This window comes from Tachypleus tridentatus, chromosome 12 (assembly GCF_004210375.1).
Source record: "Tachypleus tridentatus isolate NWPU-2018 chromosome 12, ASM421037v1, whole genome shotgun sequence".
NCBI classification, from domain to species: domain Eukaryota; kingdom Metazoa; phylum Arthropoda; class Merostomata; order Xiphosura; family Limulidae; genus Tachypleus; species Tachypleus tridentatus.
This window is the reverse complement of record NC_134836.1, coordinates 26225882-26243125: the sequence shown is the minus strand read 5'-3', so window position 1 is coordinate 26243125 and position 17244 is coordinate 26225882. Positions and strand designations below refer to the sequence as shown.

General features: G+C 32.2%; 1 protein-coding gene across 9 annotated transcripts in view; it reads left to right on the top strand.

The window, feature by feature from the left end:
• The window catches only part of anne (polyamine-transporting ATPase anne boleyn), a 138840-nt gene that overhangs the window by 38100 nt on the left and 83496 nt on the right, over positions 1-17244 (top strand). For 5 of the 9 annotated variants that reach the window (XM_076473455.1, XM_076473454.1, XM_076473459.1 and 2 more), the window contains 3 exons: positions 1260-1318; positions 8315-8420; positions 13146-13315. In XM_076473455.1, coding sequence (XP_076329570.1) covers positions 1260-1318; positions 8315-8420; positions 13146-13315 — 335 coding nt within the window. Of the gene's footprint in view, positions 1-1259; positions 1319-8262; positions 8421-13145; positions 13316-17244 lie in introns of those variants that run through there. The other 4 variants (XM_076473461.1, XM_076473462.1, XM_076473460.1 and 1 more) reach the window with 2 other exon arrangements.

Below are 17244 nucleotides of genomic sequence, written 5' to 3'. Positions count from 1 at the left end.
TCTCTTCATATCAATCTTTTAGAGTTTCTAACACTTCAGTGTACTATGTCTTAGGTCTTGCTTTGTTGCAAGGAAATGTGGTAATACTTCACTTTGATAATTCTACTAGGGATTCCCATGTTTCCAAGCAAAGGGGTATTCATTTTAGGTCTCTCTGTTTTTAGACATTGTATCTTCTTGTTAGGTCTCACAATCATTGAATTATTGTCTTTGCTTGTCATGTTCCAGGTATAATGAATATACAAGTGTGTTTGATCTGTTCCCATCTTGGGACTCGTCAGATTAATACTTTTGCCACACATGACTTGAGTCCCTCGCTAAAGTCAGAGGTTTGATTCCCCTTGGTGGACTCAGCAGATAGTCCATTGTGGTTTTCCTATAAGTAAATCTCTCTCTCTCTCTCTCACACACACACACACACACACACACACACACACACACACACACACACACACACACACACACACACACACACTTGATATCCATTGCTGTTCTAATGTGCCTTGGTAACTTAAACATTTTAATTTTTTTAATATAATATACTCAACCATACATTTAAGTTAACTATTAAATTTTCATATTATTTTAAAAATTCATTAGATATTTATTGGTTTACGTTTTTGTTTTCTTTCGTGATTTACTCAAAGCAAAGTTACATGAGTTCTACAAGGGAATGTTAAAAATGAACTCCACCTAGTCTTAACATAAATAAAACTGTTGGTAACTTATGAGAAATTCAGTGTTGCTGTTTTAGAAAGAGTAAACTACAATTATTTCTTGGCAAGTAAAGCTATGTGGTATTTTTTAAACAAACTATAATCTCTTTAATTCTTAGAGTTGCAGCACTTTTTAGAACAAATGTCCTTAATGAAGTTCTACTTTCCTTCAGTAAACACATAGAAGTAACTTTGCATAGAAGAAAACTTTTTTCATAATTTCTTAGTGTTGTGGTTCATCACATTTGCCATAATAATACTCAGTATTGTGATAGCTCTGGAATATTTATCTTTTTAAACTGATGCCAAAATGTGAAATGGTCACTTTCAACAAAGAAAGTTCCTAATAAAAGGCTTTGGTGTTCTCTAAGGGCCAAGATAGAATTATGTCGTGATTTCAGATAAATTTCAAAATAACCTAACCCATTTCAATTGTGTTTAATCCACACACATGTACACACATACACATAAATGTTTAAGTTTTATTGTTAAAGTAAGTAATTCAAGTTCAGTTTTTGAAATGATGGTTGAATATTTTTATAGGATCATTACAAACAAGTGTTTGTAGAGGATGTGATTACTGTTACTCCAGAGGATGTCAAGTAAGAATCTAGTATCTTCTTGGTATTAACCTGTTACAGTTTGGGATAATAGTTTAGTTGCAGTCATGAGAGTAGAAAAACAAAAAAACATAAAGTAAGGGTGTTTTCACAAAACTTTTCAGATTGTCAATAAACATTACAAGACTTTAGAAATACCAGATTTTATTTTACCATAAAAAAAATCTTAAAATTTAATAATGATTTGCATATGAATTTTTTTCTTTTCAAATCTTGACGATCCAATAATTTTGATTTTAAAATTAAAAATACATTTATGCATCAGAAAATTATCAAATTTGAAATGCAAAATATTTAAAACCTTTAGATAATTTAACTTTTTTATATGTTAGGATAAAATTTTAAACTTTTATCTATTACAGGGGTTCCCAACATTTTGGCACTTGCGACCCCTTATCTAAAACTTTGAAATCCATGTGACCCCCTACTTAGGGCTTACTATCAGCAGCTTAATTTTTCTTTTATTTTCTGTGAAGGAGAGGGAAAGAAAATCTAAAAAAATATTTAAAAATTCTGTAATTATTTATTAGCAAATTAAATCACATTGGTCCAACCTGAATTCACAAAAAGAACATATATTTCTTAAAATAATATTAACATAGGTTTGAATAGCTATCCAACCCAGCTAGTGAGATGCCTGATGTTGCATTTCAGCAGCAAGCTTTGAAATTCGTGGCCGAGCGTTTGTTAGAGCCAGTCTCATGTCATCTCCAACATCCAATCTGTTCCTATTCTTTGTTTTTATATTGACAAGAGTGGAAGATCCTGCCTCACACAAGTAGGTAGAAGCAAATGGAACAAGGACACGTAAAGCTATCATGCTGACTTTGGAGTATGACTGATACATAGCGCACCAGAACTGAGTCACAGATTTCACCTTGAAGAGATCATGAGCTGAAGAGTCGTTCCTTAGATCCAGAAATTCATCTTGGATATCATCTGGTATGCTGGATACATCAAGTTCAGTACAAAATGGGTTCCTTACCAGGGCCTCTTGTTCCTGTGATAGCTCAGGGAAGTAACGCTCGACTTCCTTTTCTAGAGACTGAAGATGTTCAGTAATCTTATCCTTGAGGAACTGATCCAGTTGGATCTGAGACTCATCTGTCTCTCCACAAAGTTTTTAAAACATAGCGTTTCCAAGATTGGTTTTCCGACGCCAGTTCTGCAGTTTGGAAACAAAGGCTTGAAGACTATCTTGAAAAAGGAGAACATGTGTTTCCCTTCCTTGAAGCTTCAAATTGAGCTTGTTCAGCTGGTCAAAAATGTCGGCTAGGTACACAACCCTTTTATTCCATGCTTCATCTTCGAAGTGAGCTACATGATCTTTCCTTTCTTGAATCTCCAGGAATAGCTTTATTTCATCTTTCATTTCAAAGACACGATTAATAACGTTTTCTTTCGACAACCAACGTACTGCTGTGTAGAAGAGAAGGACTTTGTGGTCAGCATTCATGTCTTTGCATAGTTTATTGAATAGGCAAATGTTGGGAGCTTGAGTCTTCACATAATTTACAATTTTGATTACAGATTCAAGCACTTCCTGCAGAGAGGCAGGGAGAGTCTTACTGGCAAGAGCATATTGGTGAATCATGCAGTGGATGCCCTTTGCTTGAGATGCTAGCTTCTTCACTCTTGACTGGAATCCTGATTTCGATCCCAGCATAGCCGGTGCCCCATCCGTACAAACCCCACACACGTTTTCCCATTGAAGATCTTCGTCTTGAAAAAAAGTTGAAACTTTTTCCATGACATCATCAGCTTTTGTTGTGGTTTCAAGTGCACTGCAGAATAAGAATTCGTCTTTGATTTCACCTGAAGACAAGCAACTGAGAGCATGAACTTACATCTGTTGACTTGTTGAGCTGAAAGGAGAACAAAGGGGAACCCTTGATTTCAGTCAAAACCTGTTCCTTCACATCCATAGACATTTTAGAAATGCGCCTCTGTATAGTATTATTTGACAGGGATACTTGCTGCATCTTCTTTGCACTGGCTTCTCCAAGAATAAGATTTACTGCTTTCATCATGCAGGGTTTAAGAAGTGTTTCTCCAATCGTTTGAGGCTTTTTTGTTTAGCAATTTTGAATGCAATCTCATATGAAGCTTCCACTATGGCTGCACTCTGCTGCTGAAACGACCCACTTCTATCGATTCTTTGGCTTTTAAGACACCGATCATGCCATTTGAAGAAATCCAAACCCTTCTTTGCGTGTTCTGTATGTTTCATCTCAAGATGACGCTTGAGTTTTGATGGTTTCATTGACTCTGCACTCAGGACAGCATGGCACAAAACACACTGTGGTTTCTCAATGCCGTCGTTGGCGAGCACAGTGGTGAAGCCAATGTTGAGGTAGCATTCTGAGTATATGCGCCGTTTAGCCATGGACACAACTCACCTCTACTGCTTACTTATCTCCTTGTTAAAATAAAATAAAAATGTTGAATAATGAACGCTTTAGCATCTGTAGATCTTACACTGACTACTTGTGGGGGGTGCAGGTAGAGTAATGATGGGGTAAGTATGGGGAGGGAAGGGAGCGTGGCCAGTCGCGAGATTCGTCATCCACCAATCAGCAATGGATATGTGACTCACGTGTCGACAGCGACAGCACACACACACACACACACACACACACACACACACTTAATCACAGCTAAACAGACACACAAGCATACGTACATGCGCGTGCACTCACATACTCGCTACTCACTAGTACACACATACATACAGTTGCAGACACATACACATTCACTCACAGGCACGCATGCATACACCCATAATATCACCTAATGACATTGAACTAACGTAGCACACATTTTGCTTTGCACCGAAACAAAAAAAATGTAAGAGCATGAAAATGTAATTGATGAAATAAAATTAATGTTATCCCAAGCTACTTCTACCAGGTGGTCGCAACCCACCGGTTGGGAACCCCTGATCTATTACTTTCAGTATTGTATCTCTGTGGGTTTGGTCAATTTAGCCAGTCTTGTAACTAATATAAAAATTAGGAAATAGATATGTTACTCTTTTTTCGTTCTAAAATGACTACAAATTATAACAGGAAATTAGAATTTAGTCGAGATAGCTTAAATCTCTTAAAGTTGTGCATTTTTCACTTTCTCTCTTTTTCATTGGTCTTTTAGCTATGTCTAACTAACATTACAGAAATTGCAATGATGCAGTGCTTATGCAGTCATGTTACCTTATGCAATAATATAAAACTTGCTTTTGCAAAGTGTCCTGTCTTGGCTTTGTTCTAGTGGACTAGTATTTTGTAAAATAGTCACATTTAAGTTATAATGTTACATGTGTATGTGTGTGTGTGTGTGTGTGTGTATGTATTACTATTTACAAATAAGCTCTTAAATTTCATTTGTTTTTCTTATAACATGAAACAGTAAAGAAATGTAGAAAACATTATTTTTTTATATTTATAAACTCTGTATTTGTTTACGTAGTTGCTGTAATTTGCTAAGCTTTGATAAAGAAGTAAAACAAAATGACTTTTTAGCTTTTATATATTCATTTTGAAATAACCAAATATTATAAATTTTATCAATATTGCAGAATTCCACAGTAATTTATTAGACTTGCTAACCAAACTGTATTTTAGTAAACAAATACTGTTTTTTGTCAACACTTTCACTAACCATATCCTTTGGCAATTCAAGACAAAAAATTAATTTAGTAAATTTCCCACTTTCTAAAGACTTAAACCACCAGGCAGACATTTTGAGCTCTTGATTGGTTATTCATGTGTTTTAGACAGAAGTAGGTATTAAGCATATATTTCCAATAAGGGAACGAGGTTGTGGAGCAGATGTGTTTGGTTCACTATGTGTGGTGATATTTTAGCAAATAGAAAATATAGATTTTTATTTTGTACTTTAGTTTTTTTAGCATTGGTAACTTGAATTTCCAAATCATAATAAACTATAGACTTTGTATTTGGACATTACAAACATATAATTTGAACCAAAGTTGTATTCAACATACCGTATGATACACAATAATTGATATTTAGGAATTTTGTTTTCATATTTATATTTAAATTAAGAAATTAACTAATGTATAATAATAAAATCTGAATTATATTCTACAAAATTATGTTAAATGTATTGGCATATGTTTATTATTGTAGAAATTATTCCTATTGCTAGATATATGTAGTTGGTAATAAGTTTAGGATTTCAAAATATAAAATACCATTTAAAAATTGTATTTTTAAATTGGATATTTACAAAACTGTATGGAGGAAATATTTAGATTTGAAGTTTTGAAACAGATCCTGTAACATTTAATGACATTAGTGAAATATAAGAAAGATGAAGTACATAAGATTGAAAAAATAATTAAAAGAAAAAGTAATAAAATTATGTGAAAGGTTAGGATATTCTGATAAATTTAATCCTTGTTTATATTGCAGAAATCAAAAGTAAGTATCACCTTAAATGTTTGTAGCATTTGTTTATTTTAACTCTATTTTCACTGTTAATTCTTCTCTTAAATCAGTTTTGAAATGTTTTCCTTGATCTTTTTATGGATAGTTCTTCCTTCATTGTATTATACAAATTGTTTTTCTTTGAAAACTTAGTAATTGGATCTTGCTTGGCATTACACAGCAGCTGAACTATCATAAGATGTAATATTAAAAATGAATATGTTGAATTAGAATTACTGATTGAATATCTGGAATATGATCTTAATACTTGAAGGGTATTTGTGAAAACAGATCTCAGTGTTGTAATAAGAAATAACATATCAAGTAATAAATGCATTAAATATTATGATCATAACAAAGAATCTATCTATATAGCTAATCTAGATGCGAATAACCTACATGGATGGGCAGTGAGTCGAAATTTACTCTATGGAGAATTTAAATGGCATGATACAAGTAATGAAAGTACCCAATGATTTTGAAATAGGTTATATTTTAAAAGTGGATTTGAACTTTCCAAAAGAACAATATAACTATCATTCATACACAGCTCTGGTATCAGAGAACAGAACAACCAAAGTAATAAAATTAATGGCAACTTTATATGATAAACAAAATTACATGCTTTACTTTAGAAATATTAAACAACATTTATTATTAGGAATGAAACTGAAGAAAATTTATAATGTTAGATGTGATAGGCTTAAGAAATATGATGTACAGTACTGTAAAAATGTTAGGATAAAGTAAAAAATTAGGTTTAAGGCTATTTCAAAGGACAGTGGATGACAAATCACAGATGAAACATCGAAATTTTATTAATCTTCATATTTAATACAATAGAAGCTTGATGAAAGTACATGAGTTAAGCGAACAATTATTTTTTTTTGTGTGTGTCCCCCATTTGCTTTAATGATTGCTAACAGTCTTTCAGGCATTGTTTTAAGATACTTAATCAAAGTGTCCTTTGGGATTTTACTCCAAATGTCTCATAATACATTCCTATAAAGTTTCTTTGGAATGTATATTGAGATTGAGGCTCTATTGGGGCCATTGCATCATTTGAATGCCTACAGCAGCTTCTTTCTTAGCTAAGTAATTTCTGCATACATTGGATGAATATTTGCAGTCATTATCTTCTTGGTAGTAGAATCTTTTACCTATAATATACAAACTACTGGTATACTGTGACAAATCAATATCAGATGATACTTGCACTGGTCCATTATTCCATCTATTTTGCAGATATCTTCCTTCATCTCAGCAGAAATAGCACTAACTTTTGTTTTAGCTGTGATAGTTTAAGGATGACTTTATTATATTGAAATTCATAAGTTGAATGAACTATAACTATATGAATTAAAAACTAGTAATACTCATTTTGATGATAAAATTATAGTTGTGTTAATGGATGAAGACTGAAACGAGTTCCAAATATTTTTATCTGATTTAATTTAGTAAAAAGATAACCAAGAAAAAAATCAAGGAGGAATGAAATAAATTATCTTACTCTTGTTGATAAGGAAATGAAACACTGGAGAAATAATTAGAAAGCTTGTACCTTTGAATTTGGAATTTCATATTTACCTGCACAAAAAATTTTGCAATTTTTGAGTTTGGTTTTGAAGTGCCCCTTTTTTCAACATTTCAATTTTTTTCATTCCAATTCCTTTTCAGTTTTATAGATTTAAATCTAAGGTTGAGGCATATATCAGAAAATCTTGTTTTAGGATGGTTGTATTAGAGGGATCCATTACCCCTTTGATTCTTGAATAGGGAGGGGGAGTGAAGGCAAAAACTCAAGTGATGCTAAAACCTCATGCCCTGTAACTGCTTCAGTACCATCTTACTCTCCAGGAGAGGAGATAAAACTCAAGGCCTGGAGGGAAGGGCAACAACAACAAATTGTTTTGAGACTATTTTTTGGTGCTTTTTAACATGTTTGTACATGTTTCTAATTTGTTGGTTTTTTTAAGTTGTACAAATCCATCATATATGCTCACTGTTTTGGCACCTTTCCTGTTGCAAGTCCATCATTACGAGTCTCGTGGAAAAATAAAATTCACAGATTTTAAAATTCTGTGTAAAAAAAATTATTAAATATAAACTACCTAAATTTGTCTTTATGTATTGAAATGAAGAAAATGAGATATTTAGTTTGTAAGTTTATGAAATGTAAACTTAGATTTGTTCATTAGAAACTCTTCACTAAATTTATTTAAACATTAAAAAAAATTGTTTCCAGTATCAAAATAGTCACATTTATGACTTACAGTTATCAAAGTAGTTCATATTTTTATAGATGATTTTCTTTATCTGCATAAAAGTTACTTTTAATATTTCAACCTCACCATTAAAACAGACTTGTGTCCATTTATCAGATTGCATTTTAAAGCATTACACTTTGCTAATTATATGTAATACTTCATTAGTAATGCATCATTTTGAAGTAATTTAGTGTTTCACTTTATTTCAAAGGAATTTACAGATGTTTTGTATTTGAAGCCAATGTCTTATGGCTTATTTTTAGTGTGGAAGCCATTACATCAGTAACATCCCGAGAACAGCAGCATTCTGTGAGTAGGGGCAAGGAACAAGGCCCCTCCATTAGTACTTTAGTTCATCTTGGTCCACAAGTATGTAAAGTAGATCATTAATTCAATCTGATCACATGTAATATGCTGCAAGTATGAAGTTTTTTTTGTACAGATATAATGTAGTGTCAGATATTGTTACAATATTTTTTATTCTGTTCCACTTCATCTAAACATTGTGGCTTTCATCATTGCAATTTTATGTGCTAAAAAATTCCTCTTTATTTTTTAGAAAAAAAATATATATGTATATTTTCCAGTTTGTTTTTCCAAATAATTAAGTATATATTATTACTAGATTGTTTATAGTTTTGATTTTAAAAACACTTAAATTTTTTAGTTCTACTTATGTGAGAGGATTTTTATCAAGAATAATGATGTCATTATTATCTCTCCTTTTATAAAAATATTACTTTTATTATGTTTGTATGTGTTTCACATGTAACTATATAATAATCCAGAAAAATCACATATGAGCAATAAAGATCTTTGTCAGAAATGTTACTCACTTTTCTGCATAACAGAGATTATCCCACTTGCAGTTCTGATTAAATTCCTGTGCACATCACAAAGCTTGAACAAAGGCCCCATCCATACAGTTGTGAATATATAATACACCAGCCTGTGATGTAATCATCATTAGAGGATAGCCTTCCACATGCTTCTGAGCACTAGCATTTGAAGTAAGGCTCATTCTTTTCTCATCACTGTTACTCTTCAGGTGTTTTATGTTTTTTGAAATTATAATACTTTCTGCACTTATTCTTTTAAACTTTTCATTTGTTGTGTATATTTTCTTTCATTTCCTTGGTTATGTGCCAGAACAATACAATAATTTAAACTTTGCAGTAAGAATTTTTATTTTTATCTTTATTGATTTTATTTTACTCAAATTTTTATTGTTTTGAGATGCATGTCATTCTGTCTATTCTCATTGTTTAACTCATACTCTTCATGGTCATTATTAGGCCTATGCACTATTATTGTATGAAGCTCAATTTATTTTTCAAAAATTAAAATCTTGGAACCTGTAATGTTCCTCATATGTTACAGAAAAAACCACCATTAAATCATTTGTATGGATCAGTTGGTATCGGTATTTATGTTTCTGACATCTGAGATTTTTGACACTCCTTCACTGATGTTATCCGATACTGTAATGGCCAACTACAAGCACTCAGACAGTTAGCAGTATTACTACCACTGTGCATCATGTAATTGGCTTTATCCTGATTTCAGATTCAGGATTTTCAACACTGTTTCTGCCACTTCAACTGAGCCTGCCCAATCTGGTAATGTGTTTTTCCACTATTATTTCCATGACTGCTATTGTTTCTAGTTCTCTCTATCCATTGAGGTGCAAATCCTACCTTTGTCCTTATTTACCACAAATATGTCTTGTTGGTTTCTTTTTCTACAGTTATTTGTTTTTATTGAAGCTTGGGCATCCTTGTTGAAGGAGCTTTCATCACTTGAATTTTCTGTTTTTACTTTTGTTTTTCTTTAGCTCTCTTCATCTACCAGTTTTACTGTCTTATACAATTTCATCATTCAATCTTTTGTTTTTTCTTCTTTTTGCGGCTTTACATCTCAACCCTATTAGCTTTACTGAGGAAATGTGCAAATACCCATTTTTCCCTGTGACCTTTTTCTTCCATTTTTATCTCATTTAACTTGATTTCTTTGTTTCTGATCGTACTTCATGAGGTTGCATTACTTACTTTCTGCTATTTGCCTCTTTTCTCTCTAAGCCTTGTGTCTTGTGCCTTTTCTTTGTGATATAGTTTATTGGAGTTTTTCTTTTACTTTGGCACCATCTCAACAGCAGTTATCTTTTCTCACGTTGGTTTCTTACCTGCACTACCATGTAACACCACCAATTTTCTCATCAAATTTGGCTTTATTGGGTTGCTCCTTCTGTTTCTTGACCTCTTATTACCATCTCAAGTCCCCCTCCTCTGATGTTACCTTTTGGCTTCTCTCCCATGAGAGCTGTACATCCCACTTTGTACACTTATATACTTACTTTGTTGCAACCTATTGTTCTCTCATTACATTCTTTGTAATTTTTTCCTGTCCTTTTCTTCTATTCTCTACATCATCTTTTTTGATTTTCATGAGACAGTTCCTCTGCTTAACTGAGGTTTTACATGTTTTTTTGTTTTTTTTTATTCCCTTAAAGATGGGTGGTTAGTGGTCAATTGTCAGCTTACCTTGCTTGACCCATCTTTAGTGTACCTTTGTTTACCAGTGGTACATAGCACAGTTAAAGGTCTGATACATTTTTCCCACATTCCTATATGTCCATCTTCCTTTTGCTTCTTTCAGTTCATCCAAACCAGGCAAACATTTGATTGTAAGCTCTTTTTCTCAAGTTGCTCTGGCTCCCATTTATTTATTTTTCACATCTACTTTACTTTTTTCTTGGCTGTTACATTCTTGAGGCCTTTTGTTTCATTAACCTACAGACACTAGGCCTCTTTTTTTACTCTTTCCAGTGTGACTTCCTGTTTTCTTTGGGAGTTTTATTGTTTGGGGTGGATGGTTCTGTTTTCTGATTCAGTCTCAACCCCCACTGAACCCTGTATTTCATTCACTTTGGGTCCTTTCTTTTTTCCCTTGCATAGTAGGCATAACCTACTTTTATTTGTCTTTGCAACATGAAGCTTTCAATACTGAAGGTCTTATGACTCCTTCATTTCTAGCATGAGTGAATTTCTTTTGGGCCTCTTTCTGTTAAAGTTCCTTATTTTTAGTTGTGCTCATATTTATCACCTTCAGTGGTTTCTGACATGCCAGTGCACGTATATCCTCTTACAGTCATGGTGGCTCATTCAATGCCACATGCTCTTGGATGTCACTTTCCTTCACCATATCCAGACCCAAATCTTTTGGGAGTCGTCCAGAACTCTGAAGTAAGTTTATACGCTCATTTAACTTACATATGTGGATTGCTTTTTTAAATGTGAATACAACACAGTTGCCACATTGTGTTGCTTTGTGCTTGAAAATGCCCATTCTTACATCACTATCTGTGTTACAGTTGATTATAGTTCTAGATACCTGATCCATTTCCTCATCTGGTTTCCAAAGATATCTCTCTACCTCTACATCCTTCAGGTAAATGCTACTTCACAGGTTTGCCATCATCCTTTTCATAATTCTGGGCTTGTCATGATCCATTCAGACACCTTCTCTGTTTCCTCCATCTTGAAACATAGTGCACTCCTTCCCAGGGCCTCTGTTTTAGTGACTGTGAAATTTCTTTTGAGCTAATGATACCACAGTTAGTTCTTGGTCTGTCATGTCTTTAAGATCAGCTTCTGCTGTTGGGATGGGGTTTTCCTGAAGACTCCTTTAGCAGTGTCTTTATATATTTTGTTGTCTATGTTGTTCTGCATTTGTGAAAAAAAAATATAAAAATGTCAGCACCAGTTACGAACCTACCCGTGTAAATAACTTGTACCTACTCTATTTATTTATGGTAATCCATTGTGATGTTAGGTGTATTACTAAGTTATTGTGTGTGATAATGTGCTCCATGCATCACTCATATTTTCCCTTATGCAAATTCCTTCCTCTGTTTCTTCTAGTGGAATACAAGAAAATCCTTGCTTCCCCAGTCCTAGACCATTGAAAAGGTTGATTTGCAAAGTTCTTCATTAGGTAGTGCAATTCAACTGTTGTAAGACTTGAATAGATGCGGGATGTTGCACAGGACATCCTTCTATAAAATGAACCAAGCCATTCCTGGTGGTTTTGTCTGAGGTTATAAATTTGAAATGCTTTGCTCTGCATCTCATTACTGTGGTGTCCAAAGCAAGTATTTTTCTTGACAGAATGGTCTCACTTATAACCCTAGCCACATTACACACTCATTCTCATCTGCCCATATTCAAAATAATGGCTGGTTGAGCACTCTTATATTCTGCCTACAAAGCAACACTTCTTTGTGAAACAAAAAATTCTTATGAAACTGTTTTATTCTACCTCTTCTTAGCAATGAATACCCCAATATCATTGAGTGAGGAGATGGATATAGTCTCTCACACAGATCTGCTTCACCAGTCTATCTCTACTTTATGGGTGCCAAACCTCACAGGCTTTCCCATATTTACACTGATTTTAGAATAGAGCCCATCATTATAATTTTTTTTTTTGTGCACTGGCTTTTTACCATCTTCAGTGTAAGAGTCTAATTTTTTCTTGTACAAAGGGGTTAGTAATACATTTAAAGTTTACATTTTTCTTACCTGAAAATATATTTTGGAGAGATACCTCTCTACATATTCCCTTACCCTTCCTCACCACTTTAGGTGCATTTCCTTTCCCTCATCAAGAATGAGCCTTTGTTCAATTGCTAGAGCTCCTGGAGATTACAAGCCACACTAATTCTTGTATGCTTTGCTATTGATGGAAGGTTGTAGTCTGATGATGATTACATCATAGGCTGGTACAATACATTTTGACACACAGTGGTGTGGGAGGCTAATGGTTTGCTTGTCTGCACATGAATGTACTAAGCAGCGTGCATGAGGTGTAATAGCTTTTTATTTTACAGGAAGGTGAGATATCTGTCTGAAATGCATTTTGAATGAAGAAAAATGTTAACTTTAATTTTCAGTGATATGAATTTGCATGAGCTTAATCCAGCCTATACAAATCATTAGGGAAGATTAATATTAAGATAAAGCAGTGCAGGTATGATCATTTTACATCAGAATACAAAGTAAAACATTAAATAACCTAAATGTGAATTTATTTCAGGGTGAATTTATAGAGAAAAATACTTTGAAATATTTTGAAAATAAGAAGCTTCGATATATATGGACTCAAGAGAGAGGGAAATTTGAGAGACTGAGAGGTTTAGAGAAGAATGTACCATGTTCCAGATTTTTAGATAGTAAAGGGATTTCTTCTAAAGATCAAACTCTCAGGTAAAATTCATCTAAGAACTTGTCTTGAACTGTATCATCTTAAAAATTACAAATGTGTGGCTTTTATATCACTACTTTAATTAAACAGAAATATATAAAGTAATGTATCATATTTACATAAGTGGATATTTTATATTTTTAAGTGATAAAAATGTAGTGGTGTAGTAGATAAATGATATCACTGTATTAAAGACAAGTAATAAAGGAACACATACAACATGAATGTTAGATAGTAAATGTGTATTGCTCTTTAATTCTCTCATCACAGGTATTTGTTACTCGTGACAAAAGGTTTGTCTTATTTTCAAAATTGTTATTAAACTACTTTTTGTTTGTTACACCAATTAGTATAACATAAAAATATTCAGTAATAATATATAAGCTTTAAACTCTTAATTTTACAAGGTGGTATGTAAAAATAAACCTGAATTTCCCCTAATGTGACTTGTATGATACATTTTTTTAGATATCTTGTCATCTCTAATTTATCCACCACATCTCAAGAAACTATGAAATTAAATGTAGATTACTCACCGTAAAATCATTATTACTCAGACAGACCATAATTTGTATAGCTTTTAATTTTATTTGTTTACAGAGCTATCAAATAGAAAATCAGACCCCTTCTGCCACTCCCACCTGTCACATCTTCACTTTCAGGTTTTAATAGTTCTCTTGTGTTTAATTATACATTGCTTATAAACATTAGAATGTCAAGGTCTTCATCTATCAAATGAAGTATTGTATTACATTCTGTTTTGAAGAGATAAGTGTCAATTTCACTTACAATACAACTTTGGTTTTCATTAGTCTGTTACTTGGTGCATTATTTAGCTGAATAAAAAATTATTTAATGCACAACTGCCATTAGTATAAGAAAAATATAGGGTTAACTGATATCGACAACAAGAAAAAAGAATACTTGAGTGAGTATTTACTTCGTGTTTTTGTTATGTGATGTGCAAGTTTACTCTTCAGTTTGTATAAAATGAATACTTCATGTACACTGTGCTGTGCATAAATGGTAAATAAGTTAATTGCTGTGTTTACATGTTCTTCTTTCGAGCTTTTAGGGTATGTTCAGACAAAGGAGAAATAACTTTCCTGGAATTTCAGATAGAAGTAATGCTCACTTTCTATCTACACACAGACTAGTAATTTCTCAGCCAATTATAATTATTTGAGCTAGATATTTATGGCCATGGATGCTAATTGGCATGTGTCACAGTAAATTATAATGTTGAAGGGCAGGAAAGAAAAAATAAACAATATGTGAAAATGTATGAGATATATAGTTAAAAGTATAATGCAAAGAAGATTATTTGATAAAATTGAAAGTTCTGTAAATTCTTCATATGTCTTAATTTAAAATGTTTTTTTATTGTATTATACACTGATGATAATAACTAGAGTTAGTAATATGGTTGAGATAGTGAAAAATAACAAATATTCACTGTAAAAAAAATCTTTACTCATTTAGTAGGTTTTAGGGGTTATGCAAATAAAATTTGAAAAATATGTTATGCATGACATGAAAATCACTTTTCATTCTTCATATGAGCAAGTGCCAGATTGACATACCCTTAACCATAGAGCTAAGGAAAGCAAAAAAAAAAAAAAAGAAAAGTTTGAAAGAGATCAGTTTCACATGCTTGAGTGAACTGGAAGAACATTCCAAACTATTTCTGAGGTAACTGAACTAGTGGCTGTATTTCAGAATGGCTGTTATGGGTATTAACACTTTTATTGATAAACAGAGAACAATGTTTCAACCTTCCTAAGTCATCTTTAGGTTAACAAAACAAAAAGAAGTTACAAACTCTCTCTTTGTTAACCTGAAGTTGACCTAGGAAGGTTGAAACATTGTTCTCTGTTTATCAATAAAAGTGTTAATACCCACACCAGCCATTCTGAGATACATTTTAATTTTTGGTGGGTTTCTCATCATCAAGAAGAACTAGTGGTTCTTATCAGCAGTACATTAATACAACTTGGTTAGTAGTAAGTAATGAAAGTTTACGAAACTAGAGATAATCTAGCAGTCATATGAGAATATTGCACATAATGGCCATTTATAAAAAAATTAAGGAACAATTAAGCAAATCACACTGATGAAGTAAGCATATCTTGTCAAAAGAGCCTGTTAATGACTCAGTGATAGTGAAGTTGAGAAGTGTAGTGGAAGACTCAATACTTGAATATTTTTTCTAGAGTGTAAACATAATTGAAAGTTTAAAGAGAATCCAGTGATTTGATAACTTGTTAATTATTATTGATGTGTTAATGCTGACATTAGAGAGTCTAATAAGTGAGCACTTAGCTGTAGAAGGAAACTGTTTTTAAATTTATTTCAATGTAGATGATTTTTTTAATTTGTTAAATGCATTGCTTTTGTTATCCATTCTCTGAAATAATTTCTTTATTTTGAATGCAAATCTCTTCAAGTGAGCTGACAAGACTACGTAATCTGGAATTAAATAAATTCTATTTATACCTTGTGTTAAGTGAAATCCAAATGATTTCCATGAAAACATCTGTTATGCTAATAATAAAAAAATTATCTTTTTTTGAGCCCAAAACTTTGGTTATATTTATTTAACCTTAATATTTTAGTACAATGTACCTGAAAAGAAATAGATATAATATTTAAACTTTGAGATTACCTGGAATAGGTGCAGTGCTTTTCTTAATTGCATTTTGTTATGGTAATATTGATAGCAAAAAATCTAGTTACCAGACTCCTTGCAGTTGACTTCCTTCTTTTAGAAATATGCCAGTTACTGATAAATAACTTGCATTATATAAATTTTTCGTACACGATTAAGAAGTAGGCTCGCATATCAGTTTTAATTTTGTTTTGTAGTATCCATACTTTCTAACCAATTATTTTTATTGTGGATTATTTTAACCAATCTTTATAGTACAAGCAGGATCATACTGTTTCTCAAAATTCATCTTTTATTTCACTGTAAAAATTATTTTATCCTCTTGTGTGGAGCTGAAAAGTATGTGATCTGAAAATTCCTTCAGTACAAAATTACTTCTGCTACAACTTTGCAGTGATTTCAGGTACACATATTGTATAAAAAATTCTATTTATCACTTGTCTAAAAACAACAGTGGAAGTTTAAATAAAAATATTAAAATAAAAAATGCACTGAATATGACTTTACATGAATTTGGGCATATAATAAAAATAACTATCAAGTAGGCAGTGAAAAACATTTCTCTGTCAACTATCCCATAATAAAGTACTTTTAACTGAAAACTTTTTATGTGATGTGGTAGGTCAGCAACATAGTTTCAACCACAATAATAATTAGAAATAATAAGAGCTGTTGGATAAAAATTATTTATAAACAATTATGGAAAAACACAGTGTTTGGATAGTAGATAATAAACACTGGGGTACATAATGTTATTTAACATTGTATAAAAACAAGTGTATAATGTGTAAAAGATATCTAATATTGCATGAGTTATGACACAAATGTGCTTTATATGAGAAACCTTTTGTTACCTAAATGTCCATTTCCTCTTTAACTTAAGAAAAGGAAGCTGTTAAAGCTCACCAAAATTTTCAAAAGTGTGTGTTTTTGAAGTACTTGCAAAACTTGGCATACAGGAAATCTACTTTTTGTAGTAATGATCTTGTTTCATGTTATAGTTATTCATAGTCCAGGTCTGCATCCCACTTATATTTTCATTAGTATTCACCCATGATAAATATAAAAATATGCCTAATTTTGGCACTTTGACAGCATTTTTATGTTTTGTTTTACAAATGCTGTACAGTTAGATCTCTTCTTTCTTCCATTCGAGACAACCTTTGATGTAGGTAGTGCCTGCATTCTTAGAAAATGTAATCATTTCTGTGTGTGTATAAAATCATGTATTCTTGATTTATGACAGAAATTGCTTTTATAATT